This window comes from Zootoca vivipara, chromosome 7, assembly GCF_963506605.1.
Source record: "Zootoca vivipara chromosome 7, rZooViv1.1, whole genome shotgun sequence".
Lineage (NCBI taxonomy): Eukaryota > Metazoa > Chordata > Lepidosauria > Squamata > Lacertidae > Zootoca > Zootoca vivipara.
The window spans coordinates 17,465,111-17,492,519 of NC_083282.1; the positions used below are offsets into that span (position 1 = coordinate 17,465,111).

At 42.2% G+C, this 27,409-nt stretch overlaps 1 protein-coding gene across 2 annotated transcripts in view; it reads right to left on the minus strand.

Moving 5' to 3' along the window:
- NTNG1 (netrin G1) overlaps positions 1-27,409 on the minus strand; it is a 210,248-nt gene that overhangs the window by 175,759 nt on the left and 7,080 nt on the right. For both annotated transcript variants that reach the window (XM_035123311.2, XM_035123309.2), the window contains exon 2: positions 24,685-25,403. In XM_035123311.2, coding sequence (XP_034979202.1) covers positions 24,685-24,930 — 246 coding nt within the window. In that variant the 5' untranslated portion in view covers positions 24,931-25,403. The remainder of the gene's footprint in view (positions 1-24,684; positions 25,404-27,409) is intronic.

The following is a 27,409-nucleotide window of genomic DNA, read 5'->3' on the forward strand; positions in this document are numbered from 1 at the left end:
TCCATGGAGTTGTTTCTCCCCCTTCTGCTGCAACCTATTAGATCATAACCACAATATTATAATCTAATTACTTCCGTTGCCCATAGCTCAAATCCTGCTCGCGAGTTCATCATACTATATTTATTTAAACACAGTGGAACCTCGGGTTACGTACCATTCTCCTTACGAACGCTCCGCTAACCTGGAAGTAGATGCTCCTTGTTGCAAACTTTGCCCCGGGATGCAAGCGGAAATTGCATGGCGGCAGCGGGAGGTCCCATTAGTGAAAGCGCACCTCATGTTAAGAACAGTTTTGGGTTAAGACTGGACCTCCAAAATGAATTAAGTTCATAACTGGAGGTACCACTGTAGTCCAAAAAAGGCATCCATTTTTTCCATTCAAAATTGCACCACACAAACACACAAGGTATTGGCACGCTCAAGGAATCTCAAAATTTGCACGAATACATAAAACTCAGAGGACATGTACATGTAACAGCATGGGAAAAGGAGGAGGATGCAGATCTAGAACATATACACAACTGTCCTCTTCATCCCCCCCCCCCCCAATTCAGCAGCTTTTCATATAAACAGATTGATGATTTATTTTTACAACTCGATGCCCCTCTTGTCATCAGGGACAGAAAAGTTCTCCATGTCTCCATTCCAATTTGTGCTAAGAATTCACCAGGATTCAGCCAAGGAGTCTGCTTTATATACTAATGCTAAGTCCTAGAATATGAGGAAAGTTCCTCTAAGAATCAACAGTGCCTTTACCCCACCACCGAATAACTGAAGTCTCCTCCCTGCTCCTTCCTTACTGATTTATTATTACTGTATTTTATTGGGTTACCTTTGAACGCATTCTTTTCATTATTACATCTGAGAGAATAATACTTTTACTCCCTTTCCTCCCCCCCCAAAAAAATCCACCCACACATTCCCTTCCCTAATCAGTACACAAGGTGCCTTTTCAACTTACCAGCCAGGTAGTAATTTTCATTTATTAAAACATTCACTTTGGTGCTAATCTGTGGATATGCAAGACTGAATGAACACTTGGCTGTACCAAGAAATTGCTTTCTGCCTTCTTCATCCCCACTCCCTCTCTGTACTTTCCTTGCAGTTCCCGGAAGTGAATGTATAAGGAGTATGGAAAAGCCAATAGAAAAAAAATATGTATTTTGCATTTTAGGTAACTCTATCCCTTCTTGAGGCATTTTCATGAACACACAAGGTATAAAGCAGTGTAGAGGAGTCTGGGCTTGCACACAATGTCCCTGGGCGCCTCTAAGGCCTTGGCTGCGTACACAGTCCCAATTACTTTGCATCCAGTTTCCTTCCATCACTGGTTTGGGAAGCAGTGTACATATATCTGTCCACATCTGTCTTGTATCTATCCTGCTTCTTCTTCTTAGATACTGCTCTTTGACGTGTTTCCCCCCTGAACCAGGTTTGATTTGATTTGATTTGAGAAAAAGAGTGACCTGCTCTTGTGCTTTAAGTTGGGAATGTGTGAAGTGTATGATAGCTTGTTACATGAGCCAGAGTTGTTCAAAGGTTGTCATTTGATGGCCATTCAGAAACGAGGGATGGTACAGGATGGTGTTGTAAATCTAGATTTTGGAAATGGATTACCTTCTCCAAGGAAAGAGCAATTGTACTCTGTGCACACTAACCCTTAAGTGGCAAATTTCTCTATCTAAACCAGAAGGAAGAATCAGATATAAAAGAGAATTGAAGGTACAGAAGAGGCTTAAGCAAGCCATTTACGCCTTGGTACCAAGTTTGGGAACAACTGCCAGCTTTGAAGAGTTACAACATACGAACAAGGCCCTTTGCACATTGAGTATGAAGATCTAATCTAAGTTTCTGCATGCACCCAGTTAAATGCACTCAGGGTTTCTGATAACACAGAGGTGCTCTTTTTAAAAAAGAAAAAGAAAAGAAAGAAATTAAATTAATACAATATACATTAAAGAATGAATTAATAACATGTGTAAATTTTCACTGACAGATTGGTAAATCCTTAGTTAAAATAATACATGTGCAAATGTATACAAATGCATAAATAATATGTATTTTAATCAGTATGATCTCACAGTCCCTCTAACTCTACCTTATTGAAAGGTTGGGACTGAAGTTATGCTGCGCACAATATGGCATACCCTGCAAGTGTCACGGAAAAACCAGCCCATCCTCTCCCCCCCCCCAAGGACATCGTCTCCCCCCACCCCATGAGAGCATGGCAGCCACGTCTTGGACTTCAACTTCAAATGGCTGTGCTGGAATTGGGAGCTGTAGTCCAAAACATCAGGATAGTACCACGTTGGTGAAGGCTACTTTAGAACAATATGTTGTGCCAGCTTATTTACCTCAAATCAGAAAGCTATATGTTTGTTACCAACTTCCCCAGTCTACAGCCATATATGCCTCCTTGCCAAAGATTTAATTTATGTATCCTATATATTCAGCTTTCACAGTTTAAAAGACTGCTGCCGTGGTGCCACACACACCAGCTCTTCTGCTATGGGAGGAACGCTTAATGTCTCCTAAGGTTCATTAGGTCCTAACCGAGTTCAGAGGAAACCAGATGGACTTGTAAAAAAATGGTGCACTTTCCCCCTCAACCAGGCTGCAGGTGAGATAGCAAACATACAGAAGACGTCAACACTTCCCTCCACATCCAGGTTCATTAGTCAATCTAGTCTGGAAGAAAAAGCAAGAACCTTAAGGGAACCAATTTGGCTTATTTTGCCACTTTTGACTTTGGCAGTCCCTGATTTGGAAGAGGTTCACATTGCCACCGTAACAATATTTTAAATTAGTTGATTTGCATGGGAACGAAATACAGCTCCCTTGCGAAACTGGAGACATGTGCAGCCTGGAAGTGTTATCGTTTTATGTCGGCATGGCTCGCTTCAAGACACCCGTTAGATTGATAGAATAATTGCAGGGTATTTTGTTTAAAGTAGCTCGGTGTTTTAAAAGATGTGAAAATGGACAGCGAGTAGGCAAGGGTTCAGAACTGCAGCCTGTCTTGATAGCTTTGCTTCCTCCTTTGAGAGGGATATGCAAAAACAACATGCAGTGGGATTTTGCATATTGCAGGCCTGGCTCTGAACTCCTTAATGAGGCAAAGATGCCACTCATTTCAGTGGGAGTTTGGCTGAAAAATGAGGCAGGAATTGGCCTTCTTCCAATGTTGCATACTGAGAATTTGCAAGATGTGTCTATTTACTCCAGACAAATATGATGAGAGTGGAACTATTACAATATAAATCTCCTAAGAAGGAGTCCCATGAAACCAGTAGAGTTTAATGGAGTGCATACGCCACACACCGCTTGAATGTTCAGGTTATTAAAAGTCATTCTGAAACCTAGCAGTTGTGCATAGACTGTTTTTGGAAACATATCAAGTGTGCACACGAAAGGCAGGACTGTGTTTTAATGCACTTTTTGTGGGGGCTTTTTTTTCTTGTTAAGTATAGTGGGCTTTGGCAATTGGTAAGAACTTATCGGAGAGCCAGCTGCTATTTTTATGCCCTCTTTTGTAATTTGGCTTTTTAGCGATGCACTTATGGGGCTATCACCAGCTGTCCTAGTTACATCAAGATACATTGGTCCAAAAGGGGCGATTCTCTTTTCATCCTCAGGTCTTTCTATAGCTGTGAAGGCAGTATCCTCAAAAAAAGCAGATAGTTTGACCCTTGGCGTGTGAAATTGTCCTAAAGCAGTGTTTCTCCACAGGCTGCTAACTCAAACAGGATGAGCCAAGAGGGTTGTGTGTGTGTGTGTGTGTAATGAACTAGAGTTCCTGTTTAATCCTTGATATGTTGATAGCAGAGAAATCTCTGACTTCCATACGTGGCTGTTAGGACAAGGGGGTTGTTATCCACATCTATTCAAGTAAATCTGGGGTCCTAGCGAACAATGTAACAATCAGGGGCATTATGTGGATTTGTGAAACTCTCAGAAAGATGTCTGATCCATTAACTGTTGGGAAGGATTACAGGGAAGTCTATATGTAGTATAGCATGCATGCACATGTACAACATTATCTTTCTGCAGCATTCAGATTATTTTTTTAAGCAAAGCATTAGCCAGCCAGCTATCATGATAGGCTATGAGAGATGTATGCTGAATTTATTTGGGCCAGAGGTTTCCAATTCCAGCCCATGATGATTCAAAGGGATATGTGCTAAAGTGGTGCAACTGATGCTTTGTGCACCAACATTAGTCCTCTTTGTGCACCTGAACTTGGTCCTCTCTCTTCCCCTCCAAAACTTTAGCAAGCATTATATGCCTACATCCGCCATAGATTCATGTGTGAAGATAACAATAACAGTAATTGTAGCAGCATCTTTAATAGATAGCACCATAATGGAAATGGCTGTTACAGGATGCATTCACACCCTTACTTTGATACCACTGGGGTTTTTTGTTTTGTTTGTTTTTGTCTCCAAAGCTGCATCAGTTCTAGACAGAAAGTTCTATGGTCTGTTAAAGCTGAGAAAGCATAATCTTCTGAAGATCTACAGAAATGCATAAAAAGCAATATACCATAAATCAGCAACAGTGAACCATTACTATATTTCAGTCTAACTCACCCCATAGGGTTTCTGTGAGGCTAAGACTACTTCTGAGGAAAAGGGGCAGGATGCAAATTTAACCATTAAGTGTCATCCTATGCCCCCTCCAGGAGGGCATCCTAGGGACATAGGATACATCAGATTCCCCCCTTTGGCGCCACAGACATGTCAAGTTACCACCAGCATTGCAGAAGAATCCTTGCCCCTGCTTCTACTGTTTTTGCACACCTGATGTTGACCAAGACAAAAAGAGGGTGTGTCAGGGTGTGGATGTAATATGGGGACCTGACAGGAGATTTCAAAGCCTTCTCAGGTCTCTGTCAATGTTCCCAAAAATAAGGAGAGGACGATGCCAGTTCAGGGGATAGCATCAAACACTTCTGTGAATTGGAAATAACGGGAAGGTAAAAGGAGGAAAGAGGACATGCAAGAACATTCCTCTGACCTCATGTCCACCCTGCAAGCAAGATCCCAGCAAGGCTTTGGATACAGCAGTTGTATTGCCTTCTGACACACACACACACACACACACACACACACACCAATCTTAAGACTGTAACCTAAATACATTTCATCAAACCTCAAATTCTTCTCCCTACCCACCGGGCTACATTATCCCTAATAAGTAACTGCTTTCTCCCATACATGCCACCCCATGCAACATCAGAGGCTTTGCTCCTGGCACCTCTGACAAATGAAAAGGCAGGTGTCCACTAGCAGCAGGACCTTTTCAGGTGTGGCACCAATACTACACTACATTATCATTCATTCATACGTACATTTTACCACCCTATACCCACAGGTCTCGTGGCTGTTTGCAAGATAAAATCACAATATAAAGACATAATAAAAATAAAAAACAAGAAGAACCCAGCAATACCCCCGCTCCCCAACACATTTTAAAAGGGCATTGGATGCCAATCAGCCAGAGGCCTGGTTACAGAATAATGTTTTTACCTGGCATCTAATGGTGTATAATGAAGGTGCCAGCCAAACCTCCCTAGGGAGAGCATTCCACAAATGAGGAGCCACTGCAGAAAAGGACTGTTCTCGTGTTGCCACCCTCCGGACCTCTCGTGGAGGAGGCACACAAAGAAGGGCTCAGAAGGTAATCTCAGGGTCCAGGTAGGTTCATATGGAGACAGGCGGTCTTTGAGGTCCTGAGCTGCTTAATCTAGGGCCACGGGCTAAAAGCTAGTGGTTTTGTAAAGCATTTGGGTAAAAATTGTGTTGGTTCTGCTATTGGGTTTTGTTTTTATAGCCTCAGTTTGGTTGGCTGCTAAAATGTTTGTTACTGCTTTAGCTTCTGATGGCTATTTTGTTTTCCATCTTGTTCTGTTTTGTTCAGCTGTTTCGGGATTTATTAGTTTTATTGTTCCGATATACTGCATATTGTTAGACGCTGTGCATCATCATCTGACAAGAAAAGAGGCGTATAAATGCTTCAGGATGAATCAGTGAACAGTAGAGCAGATTGTTCTTTGCTCTTGGCTGGCCAACCTCATCTTTTAACTAGCACTCACACTGTCTCCATTAGAAACACGGGAGGGAAAAAGCTATTGCTTCATTTCTTTATAAATAAACTAGCCTGGCACAGTTCAATAATGCCACGCACAAGGAAAACAAAAAAATGTGCATAGCATATGCGAGTCTGAAACTCGTTAGATCTTCCCTTCCCCCCCCACAAGCTTTTCTAATTGAATAACTGTGATTCAGTGCTAAGCACAATGTAAATTAATTAACGAGATTTAGGAGGAGGGAGGAAACTCAACCCTCCGTTCCTTAACTTTCAGAACAGCTGTCCTATCGAATGAAAGACATAGCGTCCTTAAAAGGCTAGTACTTCAGACAACCTAAGTGGCAGAAAGTATTGCAGATGTTATTAAACAGTGTGCAAACACTGCAGCAGGAACAGCCCGCGTATCTGAAGGATTGCCTTATAAAACTAGCAACCAGCCTGCAATTAGGGTCTAATTGGATGCACCGGCTAACAGGGCTGTATTTCCGTCATATAAATATATTTTTTTAACTGCGCAATGAAGGAAAAGAGCATATTTTTTGGTTAAATGGCAGAAAGCTGCATTTTACATAAAGAGGTGATGGCTCAGAGTTTTTGGAAGCCTTTTGTGATCAGCACGGGACCCCCCAAACACCCCCCACAAGCCAGACAATGATGATACTCCATTCCCAAATGAACGATATTAATATCGTAAAAATTTAGCAATCTCAAGAACTCTCTTGCCACGAAACACAGACAGCCAGGACGAGATGCAAATCAATGCTCCTGCCTAATGAATAATGCAAATGAGCACTCTCCACAGCAAGGCTGTCTGCAAGAATCTTCTCCTGCCTCACCTCACATTTCTAGAGGATTTTAGCACCATGTGTCACAAGAAATTAGAGAAAGACACTGCCGAATAATGACAAAGCCTCTGAGTCCCCAAGTCGGCGCAGCCAGCCAGGTGCATTAAGATGCATGGGACAGCAAGGGTGAGATCTGACATCTCATTAAAATGAAAAGCTGGCTATTTCCCCATCTTCTGGTTAATAGAGTTGTAAGACGCTGCAATTTGCAATTTATTTTATTTTTATTTATCTTTTGGCAGCCAGTGCTTAGAGATATACCTTTCCACCGTGTTCTTCAGATGAGTTATGGAGGGGAAAAATTGCACAGCTTTCCTGCCTGTCTTCAATGCTGTGTGCCTAACATACCCAAGAGCCTGCCTCATCTATTATGACGTCCCACTGCAATCCCTTATATCACTAGCAAGGATGCTTAACGTGTCCAATCCTTGTCAATTCCAAATCAAGCTGACTGGATCTGCATCCCCTAGACTAATGTGTAGACTGGAAAATACAGTTGTGTAGTTAAATAAGTAGGCAAATGCAAATTTCACTGTAGATTTAGTATTTTTTGGAGGGGGGGAGCAGATTGACATGGAAACAGGACAGAACTGAATCACAGAAGGAAACATTTGTGCAAATGAAACAAAATAGAAATAGACTGATTTGAACACCCCTAATCAACGGGCTCCAGTCTTTCCAGATCCAGGGTGAGGGCTTGACTTTAATCCCATCCTGCCCCACTTTTAATTTGTTAGCCCTGAGGATGGGCAGTATCTGGCTAATGCGTCCCCAGTCCCATCAATTCAAGGACTTATGCTTTCACAATGGACCTTTCCCCCACCGCACCCTAAACCAGCTCTAGGGGTTCCCCAAAACCTCTGGAGCAGATTTGGGGAGCACATGATGCATGAGGGGAGGCAAAGGAAGTTCCAAGGGACAAACAGAAATGATTGCGCTGATAGGATGTGTTTTAAAGTGTTCACATTTTGTTGTGCTTTTGTTATTATTTATAATAAATATATAAATAGATAGATTTCTCCCCGCTTCTCTCTGATTGTCACATTTCTCTCTCCTCCCACTAGGCTCTCTTTCTCTCTGTGTTATTCTGCTTCTCTCTCCGAAAGATAGCAATGCCACCATTGTGGTGACTCACTTTAGATGAAGTTGTGACCTACCATTTGAAAACCAAGTGTGTTTTATTAGGTCAACAAATGATCAAGAATGAATACTGAGAGCAATTCATTTTCGGGGGCTGTCCTGCGTTACTATCGGTGGCGCTGTGGTTAAACCACTGAGCCTAGGGCTTGCTGATCAGAAGGTCGGCGGTTCAAATCCCTGTGACGGGGTGAGCTCCCGTTGCTTGGTCCCAGCTCCTGCCAACCTAGCAGTTCGAAAGCACGTCAAAATGCAAGTAGATAAATAGGAACCGCTACAGCGGGAAGGTAAACGGCGTTTCCATGTGCTGCTCTGGTTTGCCAGAAGCGGCTTTGTCATGCTGGCCACATGACCTGGAAGCTATACGCCGGCTCCCTCGGCCAATAATGCGAGATGAGCGCGCAACCCCAGAGTCGGTCACGACTGGACCTAATGGTCAGGGGTCCCTTTACCTTTACCCCCCCAAAAAGTTCTAACCCAGGCATCCCCAAACTGCGGACCTCCAGATGTTTTGGCCTACAACTCCCATGATCCCTAGCTAACAGGACCAGTGATCAGGGATGATGGGAATTGTAGTCCAAAACATCTAGAAGGCCGAAGTTTGGGGGTGCCTGGTCTAACCTATCTACTATAACAATAATAGAATATAAAAATAGCCTGATCATCTCTACATGCAGTAGCAGGACCTTGCACTGTTGATTTGTACTCCACAGCCCTTCTCCACAATTGCAAGTGCACATCATTAGGAACAGCAACAGAATATTTTTCCCCTGTTCAGTTCAGAAAGAACACACACTGGGAAATGACTAAAAAGCACATGTACGCTCCTCGTTTGAGAATATCGCAAAACCCCCAAATGTAGCAACACAGAGCTAAGGATTTCGTGTTACCCCCATCACCTCTCAGCTGCCTTCAAGTTTCCTAATAGCGTTTTATCAGTTTTGATACAATCTCAGTGCCACGTTACTTTTGTTCTGCTTGCAAGTTTCCACACCTGCTGGAGACAGATCAGTATGCTGGCGAAAGAAACTCACAAGAAAAGGTTGATCTAGGTAATGAATACAAAAATGAGATTAGAGAGATTTTATCAGGCAATCGCTTAGGGGGCTCTGGAAAGAAGCTCTTTTATCATGAGCTGGCGAAGAAATCATAGCTGAAAAGAGGGTCTCAATGCTTACGGTAGTTTCTTTTTATAGCATAGCCGGTGGTTTGTTTCTTTTTTGGTAGGTTTTTTGGGGAGGAGGTAGGTTTGGATCATTCTCTAATATTTGAAATAGAAACACTATAGTCACCACAACAATTTTTTGTGTAGCTGCTTCTGCTTGCGTTGTCCTTCCTTATTTCTTGCATCTCCATCCCTCCCCTCCACCCTTCTCTTTCCATTGTCGAACACAGACTGCAAGCTTTTGGGGGACAAGATCTGCCTTTTATAAAAAAATTCTTTTTCAACAATGTTGCTACAGGACTGTATTTAACGATAATGATTGCATTATGTTTCAATGGCATCAATGGCACTGTATATTAATAATAGTAGTAGTAATAATAATAATAATTGTTATTGTTTCTTAAGAGTCCTTTGATTAACCTGCCCAAGATGCTAAACTGTGCAAGGCATTTAGTAGACCTAATGTAATGTAATTAGTTTTTGCAGTCACAGAAGCAACAGACACTCTATTCCCCAGAGCATATCTCAGGGTGGTGGGCTGGTTTTCCACCATTCCCTTTCACTTCTGTGACATCCATTGGATGGTCTAACACCTCGGCCCTCCAGATGTTTTTGGCCTACAACTCCCATGATCCCTAGCTAGCAGGACCAGTGGTCAGGGATGATGGGAACTATAGTCTCAAAAACATCTGGAGGGCCGAGGTTGAGGAAGCCTGGTCCACCAAGTGCACTTGATAGAATGAGACTTCCGTTCCTCACTTTGGCGCAAAGTTCACTAGGTGGTCTTGGAGCAATTAGTCTTTCTCAGCCTAAACAAACTAAGTATAAAATAGAAGAGGGAACCACATTCTCCTTCATCTCCTTGAAGGAAAAGTGGCATAATGGCATAGCTGTCAAGTTCTCCCTTTTTTTAAGAGAAATTCCCTTATGCTGAATAGGCTTCCTCGCGAGAAAAGGGAAAACTTGACAGCTATGCATAATGGTAACGATGATGACACCCACTGTGTAATGCATGTTTGGTGCAACTGTAGTGTTTCAGACAGTTGTGTAAGATGACAGTTGTATATTTTGCCTGGGACAAGTGGCTACGACCCCTAGTCGTAACCCATATCAAGGTGGGGTGGGGCTGGGTTGCCTTCCTTGGATTCCCAACACCAGGTCAGTGCAGGTTGCTAAGGGGGAAAGGGGAGAGATGGCCGGGAGGTCAGTGTGGTGTAGGCACAGTGGCAAGAGTGTGAAACCAACTCCGCTACTGCGGCCGCACCACAATGACATCCCCACATGTACATCTGCTTCCAGTTACTGAGGCCATCGGTGCATGTGCTCACTGGAGAGATAGTTCGGTGCTCACAATTGGCTCCAACTTTTTGTAACTACAAAATAAAATAATAATAATAATAATAGCAGCATATATACTTCTGTGGGGTGGATGTAGCTCAGGAGCAGACATCTGCCTTGGATGCAGGTCCCAGTTTCAATCCTTGGCCTCTCCAGGTGGGGTTGGGATTATCTGCTTTCTGAAACCCTGGAGAGCCACTGCCAGTCAGTGTATAACTATAGAATCACAGAGTTGGAAGGGTCATCTAGTCCAACCCCCTGCAATGCAGGCATCTTAGCTAAAGCATCCATGAGAGATGGCCATCCAACCTCTGGTTTAAAACCTCCAAGGAAGGAGAGTCCGCCATATCCTGTGTTGTGATCTTATGCTGTGAACCACCCTGAGACCTGCGGGTATAGGGCGGTAAACAAATTTAAAAAATAATCACAATGCTGCTAGACTACAACTTCCATCATCCCACCCCATTGACCATGCTGACAGAAAATGATGGGAGTTGTAGTCCAACAGCATCTAGAGGGCACCACGTTGGCTATTTGCTGCCCCAGGTCATGCCTCATAGTTACTCATCTTCCTTCATTGATTGATTGGTTTATTTACTAGTCACCCCATCCTACAGAGGTGGCGTATAATAAGTTAAATTGAAAACTATTTCACAGCGAAAGTTGAACCAGCATGACAGTATAGAGCAGCACCAAGTGCGACAACTCATTTTGCACATTGGAAGAGCTACTACAAAGGATGTTGAAAAGTCTGAGGATTTTTTCACCAAAAAGCAAGGTCAGCAGTTAAAAGTACAACAAAGGACTAGCTGGGAAGAAGCTTTTGCCAGAGCAGGCTAAACTGCCAATCTCAATCCAAGAAACAATTAAACCTTGACACTTTTGAAAAGTAATAAAAATGTCAGGATGAGTGAGTGATATGTTCCAGGTCCTTGGTTTCCAGCTGGGAATCCAAAGGATGCTTGTGTTTAATCTATTCTACAAGATTGATAAAAGGGAGGTATGGGAAATTATGTTTGTGTGCACGCGCAAGCGCATGCATGTGTTTGATTAAAATAAAGCAAATGTCATATGAACAAATCATGCTACAATTAGAGATACATGTTGCTTGTTTTTTAATTGGCACTACTTTTCATTAAATGGTTTTGTACAATATATGTATTACAAGAGGTTGTGTGTCCACGCACACCTCATTTTTCTCCATTTGGCCTTCAGTTTGTTGGGGTGCATTTCCTTTTTACATTATTTACAATGTCACAGAACCATGATTCATGAAACAGACTGCATAGGTGCATTTCTGCAGTAGCATGCACATCATAAATAAACACACTAGAGAGCTCCAGATGCCGACACTCAATTGTCGAAGCAGATTTCATTGTTTGGTCTGATATTCCTAAATTAGTATGAATCTGTTTGCTTTTACTGATGCAATCTCTGTTCTGTGAAGCATGAGGCCAAGGGGGAAGCCTAGGATCCCCCAAAAAGAATAAACAGCTTGGAAGGACAGACAGGACACAAGAAGTGACAGACACCTAACCAAAGTTTTGCAGTTGGGTTATCTGCACTATTTCCGCTTACCAGTTTTATATGATTACCAAAACAGTGGGAAGGCCTCTCCCACACCCCTAGGAAGATAGAGGGTGAAGGATTGTTCTAGTTAGGGATGCTGAAAAATCCACAATGGTCAAACCCAGAGACTGCAGATTATCCCAAAAGGAGGCAGTAACTGGACATGCACGATGACGTGGAATTAAGCCAATAACAAAAATCCTCCTCAGATATACTGGTAGTCTTCTACACAAGGCGTTGAGCTTAACCCTTTGAGCCATGTTCCTAGCTGCAATGAAGCCTCGGTATGTATAACTGCATTTGCTCCCATTGATCCCATCGCTTCCCTTCTCCTGCCTCTCTATTGTCTCCCTGCATTTAGAGCAGGCATCCCCAGCCTCGGCCCTCCAGATGCTTTGGGACTACAGCGCCCATCATCCCTGACTACTGGTCCTGTTAGCTAGGGGTGGTGGGAGTTGTAGTCCCAAAGCATCTGGAGGGACGAGTTTGGGGATGCCCGCTTTAGAGTGTTAATGCCTCAGGGGCAGCTCTGTAAAGTAACTATTCCCACTGATTGTACTGCAAACCATGTTTTACATCTGGGCATTGCTTGGTGAGATCTCTCTGCTTTTGAATAGGCAATGTGGTGTGGATTTAGGTGCAGATAAGATGCATGCCATTTTGCAATGATGTTTTGGCTCTCTAATAGTAAAAATCACATGCTTACATTTGGAGAGAAGAGTTGTGAACATCAGCATGGAGGGAAGTGGAGAAAGGTTCAAGAAACATAGGGGTTGATTTCACACGAAATCTTATTCTTCTGATCTGTTACCAGAACAGCAACCTGTATTTCTCCCTCTGCGGCTGAACACATGATACATTTCAAAATATGAATCATTTTCCCCTCCCTTACTAGCTTGCTGTTTAGATTTTTCTTTTCTTCCCCCGCCACTTCAGTCCTCTGTAAATGTCAGCCGTGAGCAGCTCAACTGCTAATAGTCACCAGAAGAAAGATTCCTACAATCAGGTGTAAAAAAAAAAATACTTTTTAAAAATCCAAACTGATTAGTTTGGGTGATGGCTCTCAACAGTTTTACAGATAAAGAGTTTAAAACATTCAAATGTTAGAAAGCACCACCCTTATTTGTACGGAAATGCTCTTCTCATCATAAAGAGCCATTTCTAATGGCTTTTTAACTACCTACTTATAAAAAGGCTTACCTTCTGCCTCTTGGAATAAAGGAACATGTAATTAAAAGTAGCTGCTGGGTTTTTGGGTTTTTTTGCATGCAAATTAAAAATCTGTATAGGCAAAGATGTCTAAAGAAATACCACAAAGACATATATCGGCAGCATGGTGTGTGTGGGGTGGGGGTAGGCGGTTGCAAGTTAAAACTCTTAGAATATGACAGTGACGTTGCCACAGCAAAGTTATTCAGAGTTTTCTATTAGGGTATCTGCAAATGTTCATATTTTTTCAAGTTCCAATGTAAAAGCTACATGCCCACTGTTGCAGGTAAATGTAACATCAGCATGGCAAGGTAGAAACATGCACAGACTACAGCAACCGGCTTTGCATACCTCTAACTACGAGGACGACTACCATGCATTCAAAAGCACCAGCAGAATGCTTGACATGGGCCAGGTTTGCCCAACATACTAAAGCTGAGATCGCCAACCTGGCACAAATGGGTGCGCTGCCACTAAAGTCTTTATTGGCACCCCTGGCCTTTCTTTCTTTCTTTCTTTCTTTCTTTCTTTCTTTCTTTCTTTCTTTCTTTCTTTCTTTCTTTCAGAAAGTTAAGTCTCTAGCCCTCAAGTTAAGCTATTCCTGTGAAGTGAGTCAGCCTGGCTGCTCCTGCCTATCAGTATTTCAACCAATGAATGAAGTCAGAGCTGTGATGGATGCATGAGTTGTTGCACACTGGCAAATAGGAATCCCTGGTGTCTTAAAGATGTGCTATGTCTCCCTCCTTCCCTTTTAGTGCACTCTTCCAGCGTCTGTGTTCTTTTCGTCCTTGGAATCTCCATAGTTTTCCCTTCCTTTTCCCCTAGAAACCAGGAGGCATCTTTCCTTTTTCTGGCTTCATCTAAGATCAGGAGATCTGTAAAAGTTATGGTCTGCAAATACTACCACGCAGTATGCATAGGTGGATCTTGAAGAATCCTCCTTCCCCACAAAAGGCAACTGTGAAAACTTCGCATAGAGACTGAAGTCAGTCCTGCTGTGCAGGAGCTAAAGAACCCCCTAAGAATTAACAGTATAGTTAACTTGCAACACAATGGTATGCATGTCTACTCAGAAGTAAGTGTTTAATTGGGCTTACTCCAAGGTAAGTGGGTACAGAATGGAAGCCTAGGCTTTGGTTTATGGCTGGCATTGGGGGGAAACAGGGTTGTTGGCACCTGACAATGGAGTGCGCCTCCAGGGCAGAAGCCAAACTTCTGTATTAGCAGCGCCAAAGTGCCCTCCCTGGGACACAAGCCTGAGCAGTGTGTAGGGAGGTCCCGGGCTGCCCAGACGTCTAGACCCTCCTCTTGGCTTCTCTGATGTGGTCCAAAGGAAAGCAGAACAATACATCTGGCATAAGCTTGCCTGCAGGTTGCCAGAAGGCGGCGTACAAGGCACCATCCAATCGCCTTTTGGGCTCCACTTCAGATTTGTCTAGGGTTTACTCCTTATCCTTTTCTTCTGCTGAAGTTATCCCACAAGGCAGCAGAGGTTTGGGATCAGTGTTTTTCTGCCTTCTTGACCACTGGACCCACTATTGCTCTCAACTGCTCAATCCATGCCTGTCTTTGCATGCAATGGAAGTTCCTAACTCACTCAGGGTTTGAAACCTATCAGCTACCCTCACCTGGTTTAGCCGGCTACTCAAAGCCGTTCCCCGTTGTGCGGTCACTGTCACATGCTGACAGCTTCTAGGAGCCACAGTTGAGAGCTGAGTGCATGATGGGGACAAACTACCCCAGGAGGAGCATGGCGTGTCCCCTACCAGAGGTACTACCCCTCCCATAACACCTCATACACCCTGTGGAAAAGCAGGCTACTTAACAGCTTATATGATAAGCAGAAATTCAACAGAATAACCCCTTTACAGTATGGAAATACAGTTATGGGGAAAGCTGCACCAGTATTCTCTCTAATTTTGTGCTATGCCCCACCTTGCCCCCATGGCAGCCATTTTGTGACTGGCACCCCCAGCACGCGCTCAAAATTCAAATGCGCTCACTGGTCCAAAACGGTTACCAACTCCTGCCTTAAGTGAAATGTTTATTTGCAGCTTCCTGGAAAAAAGCTTGCAGCTGCTTTGCTCCTCCTCTTTGTGGAGCTGCATTGATGCAAATCAGATGGATAAAATAGTCTGCAGTCCACATGGTGGTACAAAAGACCCAGATGAAGATGTGGGCAGCACAATTTTGTTGGTGGCAGCTTCTGTTTCCATAATGGAGGACAGAGCTGTTACAAGAAAGCTGTAAAATGTGCTGGTGTGCTGATTTTAGAGGTGAACTTATAGATCAGGGGTGGCCAACTTCCAAGAGACTGATCTACTCACAGAGTTAAAAACTGGCAGTGATCAGGTCGAGGTTGAACTTTTTTTTTAGGAAGGAAAGCCCTGTTTTGGGGGCTTCAGAGCAAAGATGTAGAGGGAGCCAAAGTTGCTGAGCTTCTTTGGGGGGAGCCAGTGATCTACCACAGACGTCCAGTGATCTACCAGTAGATCACGATCTACCTGTTGGACATGCCTGTTATAGATCATAATGGAATTTAGGAAAAGAGATAGCATCCACGGTAAACAGACCCCTTAGTTATGCAGGGTTCTGTAGACCAAGTTCAACGTCTTGAAAGGTTTCAGACAAGAATGAAAAACCAACCTGCATATTATTATCAAAGCACATTATAAAAGAGCAGTAATCCCACCAAATATACACATGAGTATACCCTACTTTTCTATTCAAGGTGGTCAACATAAGTAGAAGGCTCTGTTTCTTTCTTTCTACAATGGTGGAAAAGTTCATTGCTTGTTTAAGTCTTCCTGCTTCCCCCCCTTTTTTTTGAAGAATGAAGAGCTTCCTACCTCTTAAAAAAATCTTCCCAGGATGATCATAAAACTGATTAGAAATAAGCAGGTATTTACTCAGATAACAGAAGCATTTGGTATAATTTGACTCCTTTTTCAGACAGGACAAGAAATATGTATCATATTTATTTTGAGCAGATTCATTTTCTGAATGGGTGAGTTTTTCTATAAGCAAAACTGATGATTTGTCTTTGCATTAGCATACTGCTTTATAGAATCTCAAGTCTTTTAAAACTGGTGCTGCCCTGTGATTATTAAACCATAATAGGTTGCTGATATTTACTGTACACATGTTTAGCTGGTGATATATCCTGAAGTTGAAACCCAGCTATCGCCCAGCCCTATAAAGCAACCCATTACCAGGTAGGCTTCATGTATTTCTTCTTCTTTAACTACTACTTCTATATCTCTCGCCATGCTGAGATCTGTAGATTTGTGATATAAAATTACTTATCTGCTTAGGTATGTGCAGAACTGGACTTCGGACTATCCCCTGCAGACTTAAAGTCACTGAGCACCCAAGTAAAAGAAGGAGATTAATAACCAAAAAGTGCAAGAAACTATCCCCTTTGTAGGGCATACATGTTATTAAAATTCATTCAAAGGCCTCTCTCTATAATTACATTCACACTGTCAGGACTTAAATATCAAGACAGTGTCACTGCCAAGTGACTGTTCCCATGTGGATTTATTAAATTCTGGAGACAAAAAAAAGAAGTACTAAAAATATAACCTTAAGAGATGATGTGTTTATGGATATTTCTGCCTGGGGATATTGCCGAACCTTTTGCTCTTAAGAGGCTAACATTTTTCTATCCCAAGCTTCCACTGCTTCACTCCATTAGATAAAGCATCTAAGATTACTGCCAATTTTTCAAAGTAAAATACTGTATGAAGATTGGGAGCTGATGCTCCCCTAGCTAAACTGTCCAGTTGCTAACTTGATTTATTTGCAAGGCGCAAGATTTCTCTCGTTCTTTAAGGAATTTCAGCTTTCATTTAAAACAGTATGATGTGAGAAGGATGAATTGACCAACCATCAGTGGAGAAAACATATCCAACCTCATCTTTAGACTACTGCAAGGCAACCAAAGCATGGACAGCTATCTCTGTCCGGACGTGGACCCTTGCACACAATTATCTGCTGTGCATGGATTGTCCTTCATGCCAGCTTCTGGAGCTGTGTACAAAGCTCGGTTAGGAAAACTGGACACAAGTATTGTCTCCAAAAGCATGCCTGATGTGGTCCTCACGAACCAATAGACCCCCCCCCCAAAGGGGGGTCATTTGGCTAGTTTGAAACCAACATCAGCTATATTCCAGATCCGGACAATGAAATAGATGCTGACCAATCAAGATAATTGCTTAGATCAGCGCTAGTCATTCTTTTTATTCACAATAGCCACTCTGGTCTCCATGCAGCTGTCAAAGGACCAGAATGATGTGATCCCAGCATGGATAGTTCATCTAGTTAGTAGAGCAGAGACCAAATATCACACACGCCCCTCTGTAGTGACATTTGCAACCCGCAGATAGGGAGAAGTATTTTCGGCACCTCGTCCGATTTATACTCATTTTTGGCAGGGGAGGGGCAATTGCCATTATTTTAAACAAGGTGGCAGGTGGTGTTGTGGGTCCCCCACCTTGCTTTTTCTCAGGACAGAGTGGCTGGGGCAACCCAGTCAGATGGATGGGGCAAATAATAAAACTAATCTTAAAAATAATATCATTCGCACACTGGGCCAGTCTGCAGTATATGGCAGTGCCATCATTCTGCTTGCACTGCACCTGCACTGCCACCTGAATCAGCAGCAAAGCTCCCCCACCCCCTTGTTTAAGGAAATAATGGTATTTCCTTATTTAATAATGGTACCCTCCTTTCCCCAGGTTGAGAACACTGTCAGCAAGACATCCTCCCTCATGAGCAGCCCAGCGCCAGCAACCTGATAAATTGGGCATTGGCTGATGAGCCCAGGGGTTTGCAAGGGCTGCTCACTGGCTACATCATCATTCTCCACATCATTCTCTTCAGAACGGCTAAAAATAAAAAAATGAATGAGCAAAGGCAAGTTCATTGTTCACCCATCAGGCTGGGAGTTAACCAGCTGCCCACACCAGGCTTAGAATGCTGAAGTATTATTAATAGCTGTGGTTAGATCAGAAGATCCCATGCACTGAAAAATAGATATGTACAGTATCTGGATCAGGGTTTGCTGCCCGTGGAACCACCTATGAATGAGCGAACTCATGAGTCACTATGCAAAGCGCTTCCCCAGAACATGTTTCTATTAAAAACCATTTTATTTTACATAATTGTTGTAAGATTTCACCAATATGGTGTCCAACTACTAAAGTAGCATATTTGTTTATAACATACTGACTTCACTTTAAAAATGTGTTTGTGTGATCCGGGGGGGGGGGGGGGACGACTCTTAGTTGTATTTTCTCTCTTGAAAACGGAGCAAAACAAAACCAAAAACCTTGCTTTTAGAAAACAGATTCACAGTCAAATTCATCATGGCATAATCCTGTTAATAATTTACAAGCATGCTTTTAAGTGGATTAATGAATGACATTAGAATCTGTTTTTCCTGGAATGTGGCTTTTTAATTTTGATTCATGAAAGATATATTCTTTTTGCTGCTCTTCCCGTCAGGGTGCAAAAGAAACAAGCATCCCACAGCAAGCCATCATGGAGGGTTTAGCGATATTAGGAACATTTATATTCCTTTAATGAGACCAAGAAGTGTGCCACTACAAATAGCCTATGGAAACTCCAACGCAGACATTTGGAACATACAGTACATAGTATTTATCACTATAAACATATTCATTCAGTATTCTAGCTGGGCCAGAAAGAATGACATTTTGAATGTGCATTTGCATAGGACTTTGAAAAAAGATTCAGATGATTTCCTTCAATGCACTCATTCCCCTTGATCCCTTCCCAGAATCACTCTCAGAGTACCTGCAATTGTATGCCTACAACCTACATATCGGTTCATAAACTTACTCCTATTTGCATTGCTCCTATTTGCATGAAGAAGTGATATGTACCCCTTCTCTCCACCATGCACATCACATGGGGCTATGAAGTGATGCTCTGAAAAGCATTATCTTTCCATCCATAGAGGTGCATGCAGACTTTGGCATGGAGTGTTCTCCCCATGATGGGAATTATGAGGAAACACAAGGTGCACATACAAGAACCTTGCTAAAGCTAAAGAGGTCTGGATCTGGTCAGCACCATGTATTGGAGAGAAGCACCTAGGAATGCTATGTATGCTAGCTGGAGTCCTACCATGGAAAAAGGTGGGGTGTAGGAACATAGATCAACTGTCTTCCTCCCTAGTTCTGTATTGTCTGTAATGATTGGCAGAAGTTATCCAGGGTTTCAGATAGCAGACATTCCTGGCCACACCTAGAGTTGCCAAGGGATTGAACCTGAGACCTTCTGTGTGCAAGGAAGAAGCTCTGCCACCAGTGCTGTGCCAGGCTATTTCACACCCTAGGCGAGGCTAGCTACTTGCAGCCAGCATTTGAAATTCCCCAGGCACATTTTACATCTGGCTATCAGCCACTTGCAACCAAGTGAATATGCCCAGGCGCCAGGAGGTGCATGCCTGGGAATCCTTGGATCCTGACTGTTTTCACACACTAGCAACACATCCTGTAGATTTCTATGCATTATATTTTGGTTCTGCACAATCAGAACCAAAAAGCCGCATTGAAAAATAAGACTTTAGAACTGTCTGGCCCCAAATGACAACTAGACATTCCATTTTGGTGACTAACCTTTGACTTAAGGAGGCACCTAGCTTATATATATATATCTAACACTGCCCATGACCCATGTGGGAAACAGTGCTATTTTACTAATTTTACACTACCTTTCAAAATACTCAAGGTGGCTTCATATACCTTAAAAGAAAATCATGAGCATCAAAATGCAAACATAATAAAATGAACCACAACCAAAGAAAATGCAGTGCTTAGAGGTCACGTAACCTTCATTCATAAAAACATGAAGATATTCACCAAAAAAACCCCATTTTCATCAAGAAAGGAAGGAAAGAAAAGGAGGGAGGTATACAATCTGAATGGGTTGTTTTCCCCTTCATGATAAATTACCAGCTACCAACCTTACATACCAGATTTGTTCTTGATATTGCTGCTGCAATGCTGTATCGATTTGTTGTCCTTAGGCATCCATGCATATATTAGGGCATTTCCAAATGAAACCCCAGATTCATTTCATTTCTTGCCTTATAAACTAGTCTGATGAATGGAATCCGATGGTTTAATTATTTCAGTAAACATAATCATGGCGCTGCTAACTACACCAGAGAGCCCTTTATTTCCCTAATTTTTTAGCAATGCGAGCCTACTGGTAATGAAAGGCTTGCTGCATTAATGACGCCGAAAATCTCCAAGGAAAACATTTAAGGTCCAACTCATAATGTTATGCTAGAATTACATGCACAGAAGACTTTTTAATAATCTTTGTTTCCTAATTTAGTTTTGATTGGCTAGGAAATCCATAGTGGCACTCAAAGGCTTGCTTTTACGCTGCCATCAGCAACTCAGCTCTATAAATTGTACAAACGTACACAGACTTCCTCCATCTGTAGGCTGTTTCAAAGTCACTGTATAACCTCTCCAGGAAAAAGAAAGAAAGCTAAACTAAAATTGCAGCATGCTGCAGATAATTCCAAGATAAGTTGCAGTTTTTTAAAGACACTCGGATGTTGCACTGGGCTGTGACAGCAAAGGCTGCCTAGGAAATAAAGAGTTCCTCTCTTCTGGTCGCTATTACTCTTCAATAAACTACTGTTTATTGCAAATTACAAGTGGACACTGGCAATTTGGTAGTTGCACCTCTGCTCTTTCTGCCTCCCTCACTGCACACTCCCACCCACACAATCATTCCTGCATAGCACCATGTTCTTTGGGCACCTAGCCACCCAGGGAGCTGGAAACAATAAATTGTCATGAGAAATACACATGCACAAATATTAGGAATACAGGGAGCTGCCTTGGCTCAAACAGTCCATCTAGCTCCCTATTGTGTTCCTTGACTGGCAGCAGCTCTCCAAGGTTGCAAGCAGAGAAGTAAATACACCAGCATCCTGCTCTTTCAGACCTAAGATCTATCCAGTTCAGCATCTGGAAAGCCCACAAGCAGCTCTTTCTCAGTCCTTCCTGGAGACGCCGGGAAATGAACCTAGGGCTTCTTGCACATGCTCCACCACCTTCAAGCAATAGCCCAGGAGTGATGCTGATGAAATTGGCCCATGTGCACTTTTTGTTGGATTTTGATCTTCTGAATGACCTCATCTTGTTTGCAGCATGACCTCATCTGATATTATTATTATTATTATGGGCTTTATCTGCTCATGTACAGCTTGCCTTTCTTACTCCCCCTCCCATACAGATTGCCAATGCACATTAGCACATATGTGCATTTCCTTAAAACACAGGATGAAAAGGAGCCTTTGCACGGTCACGTCACACAAGGGCCCCCAAGATTCCTTTCCGTGATGTGATTTAACTGAGGTGCACATATACATGTGTGCATTGATAAAATAATAGTGGGGTGGTGGAATCCTGTCTGAAGCTCCTTTAAAAAATTTTCTTCATATTTTTTAACATCAAAAACATCCACTGAAACAAAATAACACTGATACAAACTTGGGGTTCTCTGAACCCCCAGACTCCTCTCCCCCTGGTTTTCAAAAGTCTGAAGCTTCTTTTTACCCACTGTTTTAATTAATGCATATATGAGCTCTTCCAAGCCGGAAACTTGCAGAGAGGAGGAGGAGGGAAGCATCTACTGTAAACGGCTCATTATTGAAAATAATTTTAGAAATTATCAGTTTAAATCTGAAGGAAAGAGAGCTGGGCACAGAGCTGAAGGAACCCACAGTACAGCAGTGAAACAGAAAGAGGAATACTGTATCCACTCCTCGCTCCTGCCGTGGAGACTGGATTACAAAAGGTTTCATTCTCTACACAGGTGAACATGATGCTAGCCATCATCAGCTTGGCCAAGCAGTGCAACAGCCATCATGATCATCAAAAGAACAATCTTGCACAGATGAGGAAGAACTGCAACAGAATATTGCTGTGCACCTTCTCTTCCTAACAAGAGTGTGTTTCTTCTCCAGGTTCTAGTCAGTCAGTGTGCTCTGGGGTACTGGAAGCCATAAGAGGGCGTTCTATTCCCTCATTCCTAGTTTTCCAGCTTTCTTTTCCAACAATACTCAGTATTCCAAGTCTGTTTTACATTATTTCTCCTAATGGACTTTTCTTAATGCCAAGGTTCCCCTTGGCGTGTTGATACCTCCCCACTTGTTTCCCCCTCTTGGCTCCCATGCTGTTGACATCCTCCATTGGTACCCAGGCAGTGAGCAAGCATGGAAAGAGGAGATGCGCAGCAAAGCCTGGAATTTAATGCTTCCTGTATGTTGTTGGTCCTAGACAGTTTTTTAATCAAGCATTTATAACTTTATCTACACAAGTATGGTATATTGCAGCAGAAAAGGGATTAACAATGTAAGATGCACTCCTAACCCCACTTACCCAGGAGTAAGCCCTGTAGGACTTACTTATGAGTAAACAGGGTTAAGATTACATGGTTGGACACAGCAGCCTTGCGAAGAAGCCCTTAAAAGTGAGTAGCCCACAATTCTGATCACCTACAAGCAATTCTTGTTTGCCACTGGTGATCAAGCAAGTAGTTATTTTAAAAACGCAACAAGGATTCCCTCCCTTTGTTCTGTTGAAGCTAATCTGCAGTCTCTGGTGAATAAATTCCTGGGAGTTTATTAACTTTTTGAATAAGCAAGAGAGAGAAAAAGCTGCGGATCAAATTTTTCATATGACATTTTCATTCATTCGTATGCCTGGGCTACAGACTGCACATGAACCCTTCCTGCTCTTTGAAACCTCAGGTCAGGGTCTGGAGACCAAACAAAGTACGTGACCTGTCAAGAGTCTCGATCAAGGCCAGAAACACTTTAAAGGAAAGCCATATGCTAACTGCGTGCCTACCATGACTGTGATTTGGAACATGCTAAATTTAAAACATCCCTGTGAAACCTTCATCCCATTCTCAGCATGTTAACATTCCTCAAAGCAGAAGTATTAAAAATGAAATCTTCCTGTGACTAGATCACATTGCATGTCTCCACCACAGCGAATTTACACAAGAGGTTGCTTTATACGGAGTCAGACCATTGCTTCATCTACACCTCAGTGCTGTCTACATTAGCATGAAGTAGCTTTCCTGGGTTTCAGGCAGGAGTCTTGGGTTTTCCCAGCCCTATCCAAAGATGCCAAGAATTGCATAGAAAGCACATCATTCTACCAGTGAACTATCATTCTTCACCAAACATGTATCTCTCAGTCATTTCAGAAGCAGAGCACCCAACTCTTTACAAAAAGCACACTTTTAAAAATTACATGAATTAATCATGGATCTGCAATATTATTTTATAGGTGTTATTAACACAATTCCCTCCTGCCCAAATGAAATGAATACCAGAGCTTGCAGCCCTCTTGTACCACTTTTGCTCATTTCAATGTGGTACACACTGGGTAGACTATGCCCTAAATGAGCTTCCAGCATGTGTGTACAGGTTAAGACAGAATTTTTACGTCCAGCATTTTGACAAAACCAGAGCATAAGTTTTCACTGCACCTAAATTATAGAGCAAGTTTACAAATGGTGAGATTCCATATATATTGTATGTATCACACATATACCAGCTTAGTGAAACTCTAGGGACTCATACGCAGGTCAAGTCAGCATTTTTATCCAATGCTGATTTAAATAGCTATTAGGTTATTCATCTTGCCCAAGAGAAGCGTGCTTCTAACTTTGGGATTTTGGGTTCGTTCATTTATAGGAAAACAGCACACACACTCAGAAATAATAAATAATAATAATAATAATAATAATAATAATAATAATAATACCGTAAATGCTCTGAAAAAATAGGATTGCCATACACGTAGGAAAGTTTCTCTAGGAATCTTTTTGCAGAAGCTTGTTACCTTCTTAGGGGAAGTTACCTGGCAGAGTTCAGATGCTCTGCACCACTTAATGATGCTGGCAACACCAAGATACACTTGAAATCAAATCTTGTTAACCTTGGTTGCATTTTTATCCCCACCAGGAGCTGAACCCAGGTGCATTTCAACTCAAAATACTGCAGTTGTGAAAGGACACACCTTTCATTTGAAGGAACCAGTAATGGTTTTGCCACTGATACCAACTGAACCTAAACAAAACCATACTGAATGACTACTTATCACCTAGGTTTTTCAGACCTATAGTATAGAGTGACATGCAAATTTTGCCATAAACCTAAATCCTTGGTCTTGGTTCACAAGACTGAAGTTAATGATATTCGCTTTGTTGTGCTGAGGGATCTATCCTTTAGGCCACAATTCAACATTCAGGTTTTTGCCTTACCATTCCGCAGAAGGTCTCTGGTGGATTTCCACATGTTATGTCTGGTGGATCCAGGCTCACTTTCACATATTTCATCATATCTATGGCTTCCGGCTGACAGGCCGTGTAATCCCAAAACTTCCCTTCATCTGTGTAAATCTGGGTCTTACACACATCGTAATGCCCCCAAGCCGAAGTGTAGTGCTGTATCACCGATGACACAGTAACCCAAAGGGCATGAAGTGACAAGAATCTTGACAAATACATCTCTAAATCCTTCACAGGTGCCTTGACAGCTATAACCAGTAGCAATCAAAGGTGTGGTCTATATTATACATGTATGTACACCAGGAGTTGCGAGTTACTGTAAAAACATGTTCCGGATCAGAGCAGAAGAGTTAGGTTACAGTGGTTGCTTTTTACAGTTGGAAACTTTGGTGGTAGCCTGGCATTACAAAGAGATGTTTTTCATTTGAAGGATGTCCATTGCCTTAAAAACAACAACAACGTATCAGGGCCTTAATCACATATGTAAAGGACGTCCAAAATCAGATGATAGCTTAGCAATGCTGCCAGACTCCTCAGCTGTGTAGTCAGTAATCCTGAGCGATCCTCTTCTTTCCCGGCTCATGAGGAATGGCCAGCCAAACCGATAAATCAGTTGTTGGAGCAAAACGATGAGCATCTACAGGCCTGTGTCTAACTGCCATCAATCATTCTTTTCTTCTGGCACCAGCACCCTTTTAGAAACAATAAAAGTAAGAGTTATTGTCCAAGAATCAATGCATTAGAAAAATATACGATATGTTGACATTTCAAGAGCCTTTGATACAATATAAGGTAAATTGGAATAATCTGGATAACCTTTACTGGAGGGGCTTTTACTGGAGTGAACAAACTACCGGAATCACTCATCACCAAAACTATTTTGACAAGAAAGATTTAACTCCTCTCTAACAAAGACAGATATGTAGCATTCTCCCTCTTTCCCTTGGTTTATTTGCTTCAGAAATTTTGGCAAAGCCCGAGAGCAAGAAATAGCCCCTTAAACAGCTTTTGAATTTCATAGCCAAAAGGGGGATAGAAACCCCCAACCCACAGAGGTAGTGGATCTTTTATTACAGCGACAAAGGGCTGACAACAACTTGTGTGCTTTTCATCTCTTGGAAAGAGGGCCTGGGAGACAGCTCCAAGTGTCTAGTACATGTCTCAGCTTTTGTTAGCTTAATAAGAGAGATATTATGAGCACACTTCTGTCTCTTTGGATTTTTCCTCATTAGCACTGCAAGAGCTTTGCTTCTTTTGTTTAATTGTGTTTAATGACAAAGATAACAGTTGGCTCATTTGCAGCTTATAATAATTTCCTCTTTCTATAGGCCTTCTGTATATTATTATTATTATTATTATTATTATTATTATTATTATTATTATTTTAATGTCCCTTTATGTGTCAATTTCCAGAGCCATCCTCTCAAACCCCCTCTGTTTACAGGAGAGGGACATAAAACACTGTGCTGTAAATTAATTAAATGCTACAACTTTTTTTTTTAAAAAAAACCCAATACAAAATCATGCACAGAACCATAGGATAGAGGTGTTCACCTAACAGCCATCAGGCTTAATCAAATCCCCCTCCCCCCCAAAAAAAATACATTATTTCCTGTCCTCTGGGGTGGTTTGTAGTAGATCAGAAACGGTTTCTGACTGCCAGTTGTTAAACAGTACCAGCAACAAAATAACTTTCCCCACCTAAATTAACGAAAAGAAGAGAACTGGGAGTGGACTTTCTGTGGAGGGGACTTTCAGCTCAGTTCTAGTACTCAAAATAAATTCCTACGGCATCTTCTGCTTTGATTCCAATTATATGTCCTAGTAGACAACGAGAATATAGATTCGACAAGCTTGAAGTCTGCCCAGCCCTGCTCTACCAGATTTTAGTTAAGTTGTGATCAAAAGTTCCCAAGAGGTTTTTTTTTGGGGGGGGGAGTTTACAGGCTCCAAGAAGTAAAGGCATTCCACACTTGATTGTGACATCTCTCTTGGATTTTGCATACAGCTTGTGCATATGTGTATATAATACGAATTTTGAGCTCAAAATCTGTGAAGCCCTTAGGTTTAGATGGTGCCAATTGGTTCATGGATCCAAGCAAATCAGATTGTTCCAACTTAGAGTCTAGCACCTGGAGAATAGTGTGGCCCCTGAAAATACGAAAGTTTAGTTATTCCCTGGGACGGGCCACAGTCCTCAGACCTATGCCGAGATGGAAGCATTTCAATATGCCACTCTGTTTGCCTTTAATGATGCTGTCTGAACATTGGGAGCCTGATCTACAGACTTCAAGGGAACAAGGAGCTGTTTTTTTCTGGCAATTTTCCCCAAGATGATGTGTTTAACCATATAGCCCCATTCTTAACAATCTGTTTGTTATTAAGCCACCATCCGCCACCAGCTCTCCCAGAGTCTTACCCTTGGCATATGGAAGCAGCTGTGCTTCATACAGCTGCTTACCTCTGTGAGTTTTGATCTTCTAGCTAGTTGCATTATTGAGACTATGATGCCACATACATGAAAAAAAAGCTCCCCACATTGTAGCAACCTCTTACAGCTCATTCCAGAAAACATCTACTTCCAGGGAAAGGGAACCTGGTCTTCAAAGCAATTTTTGTAAACAAATTCCATCTATTCAAAGAAGGCACCGTCTTGAAACTGAACTCAGCTACAGAGACTACGCAGTGCCAGCAGATG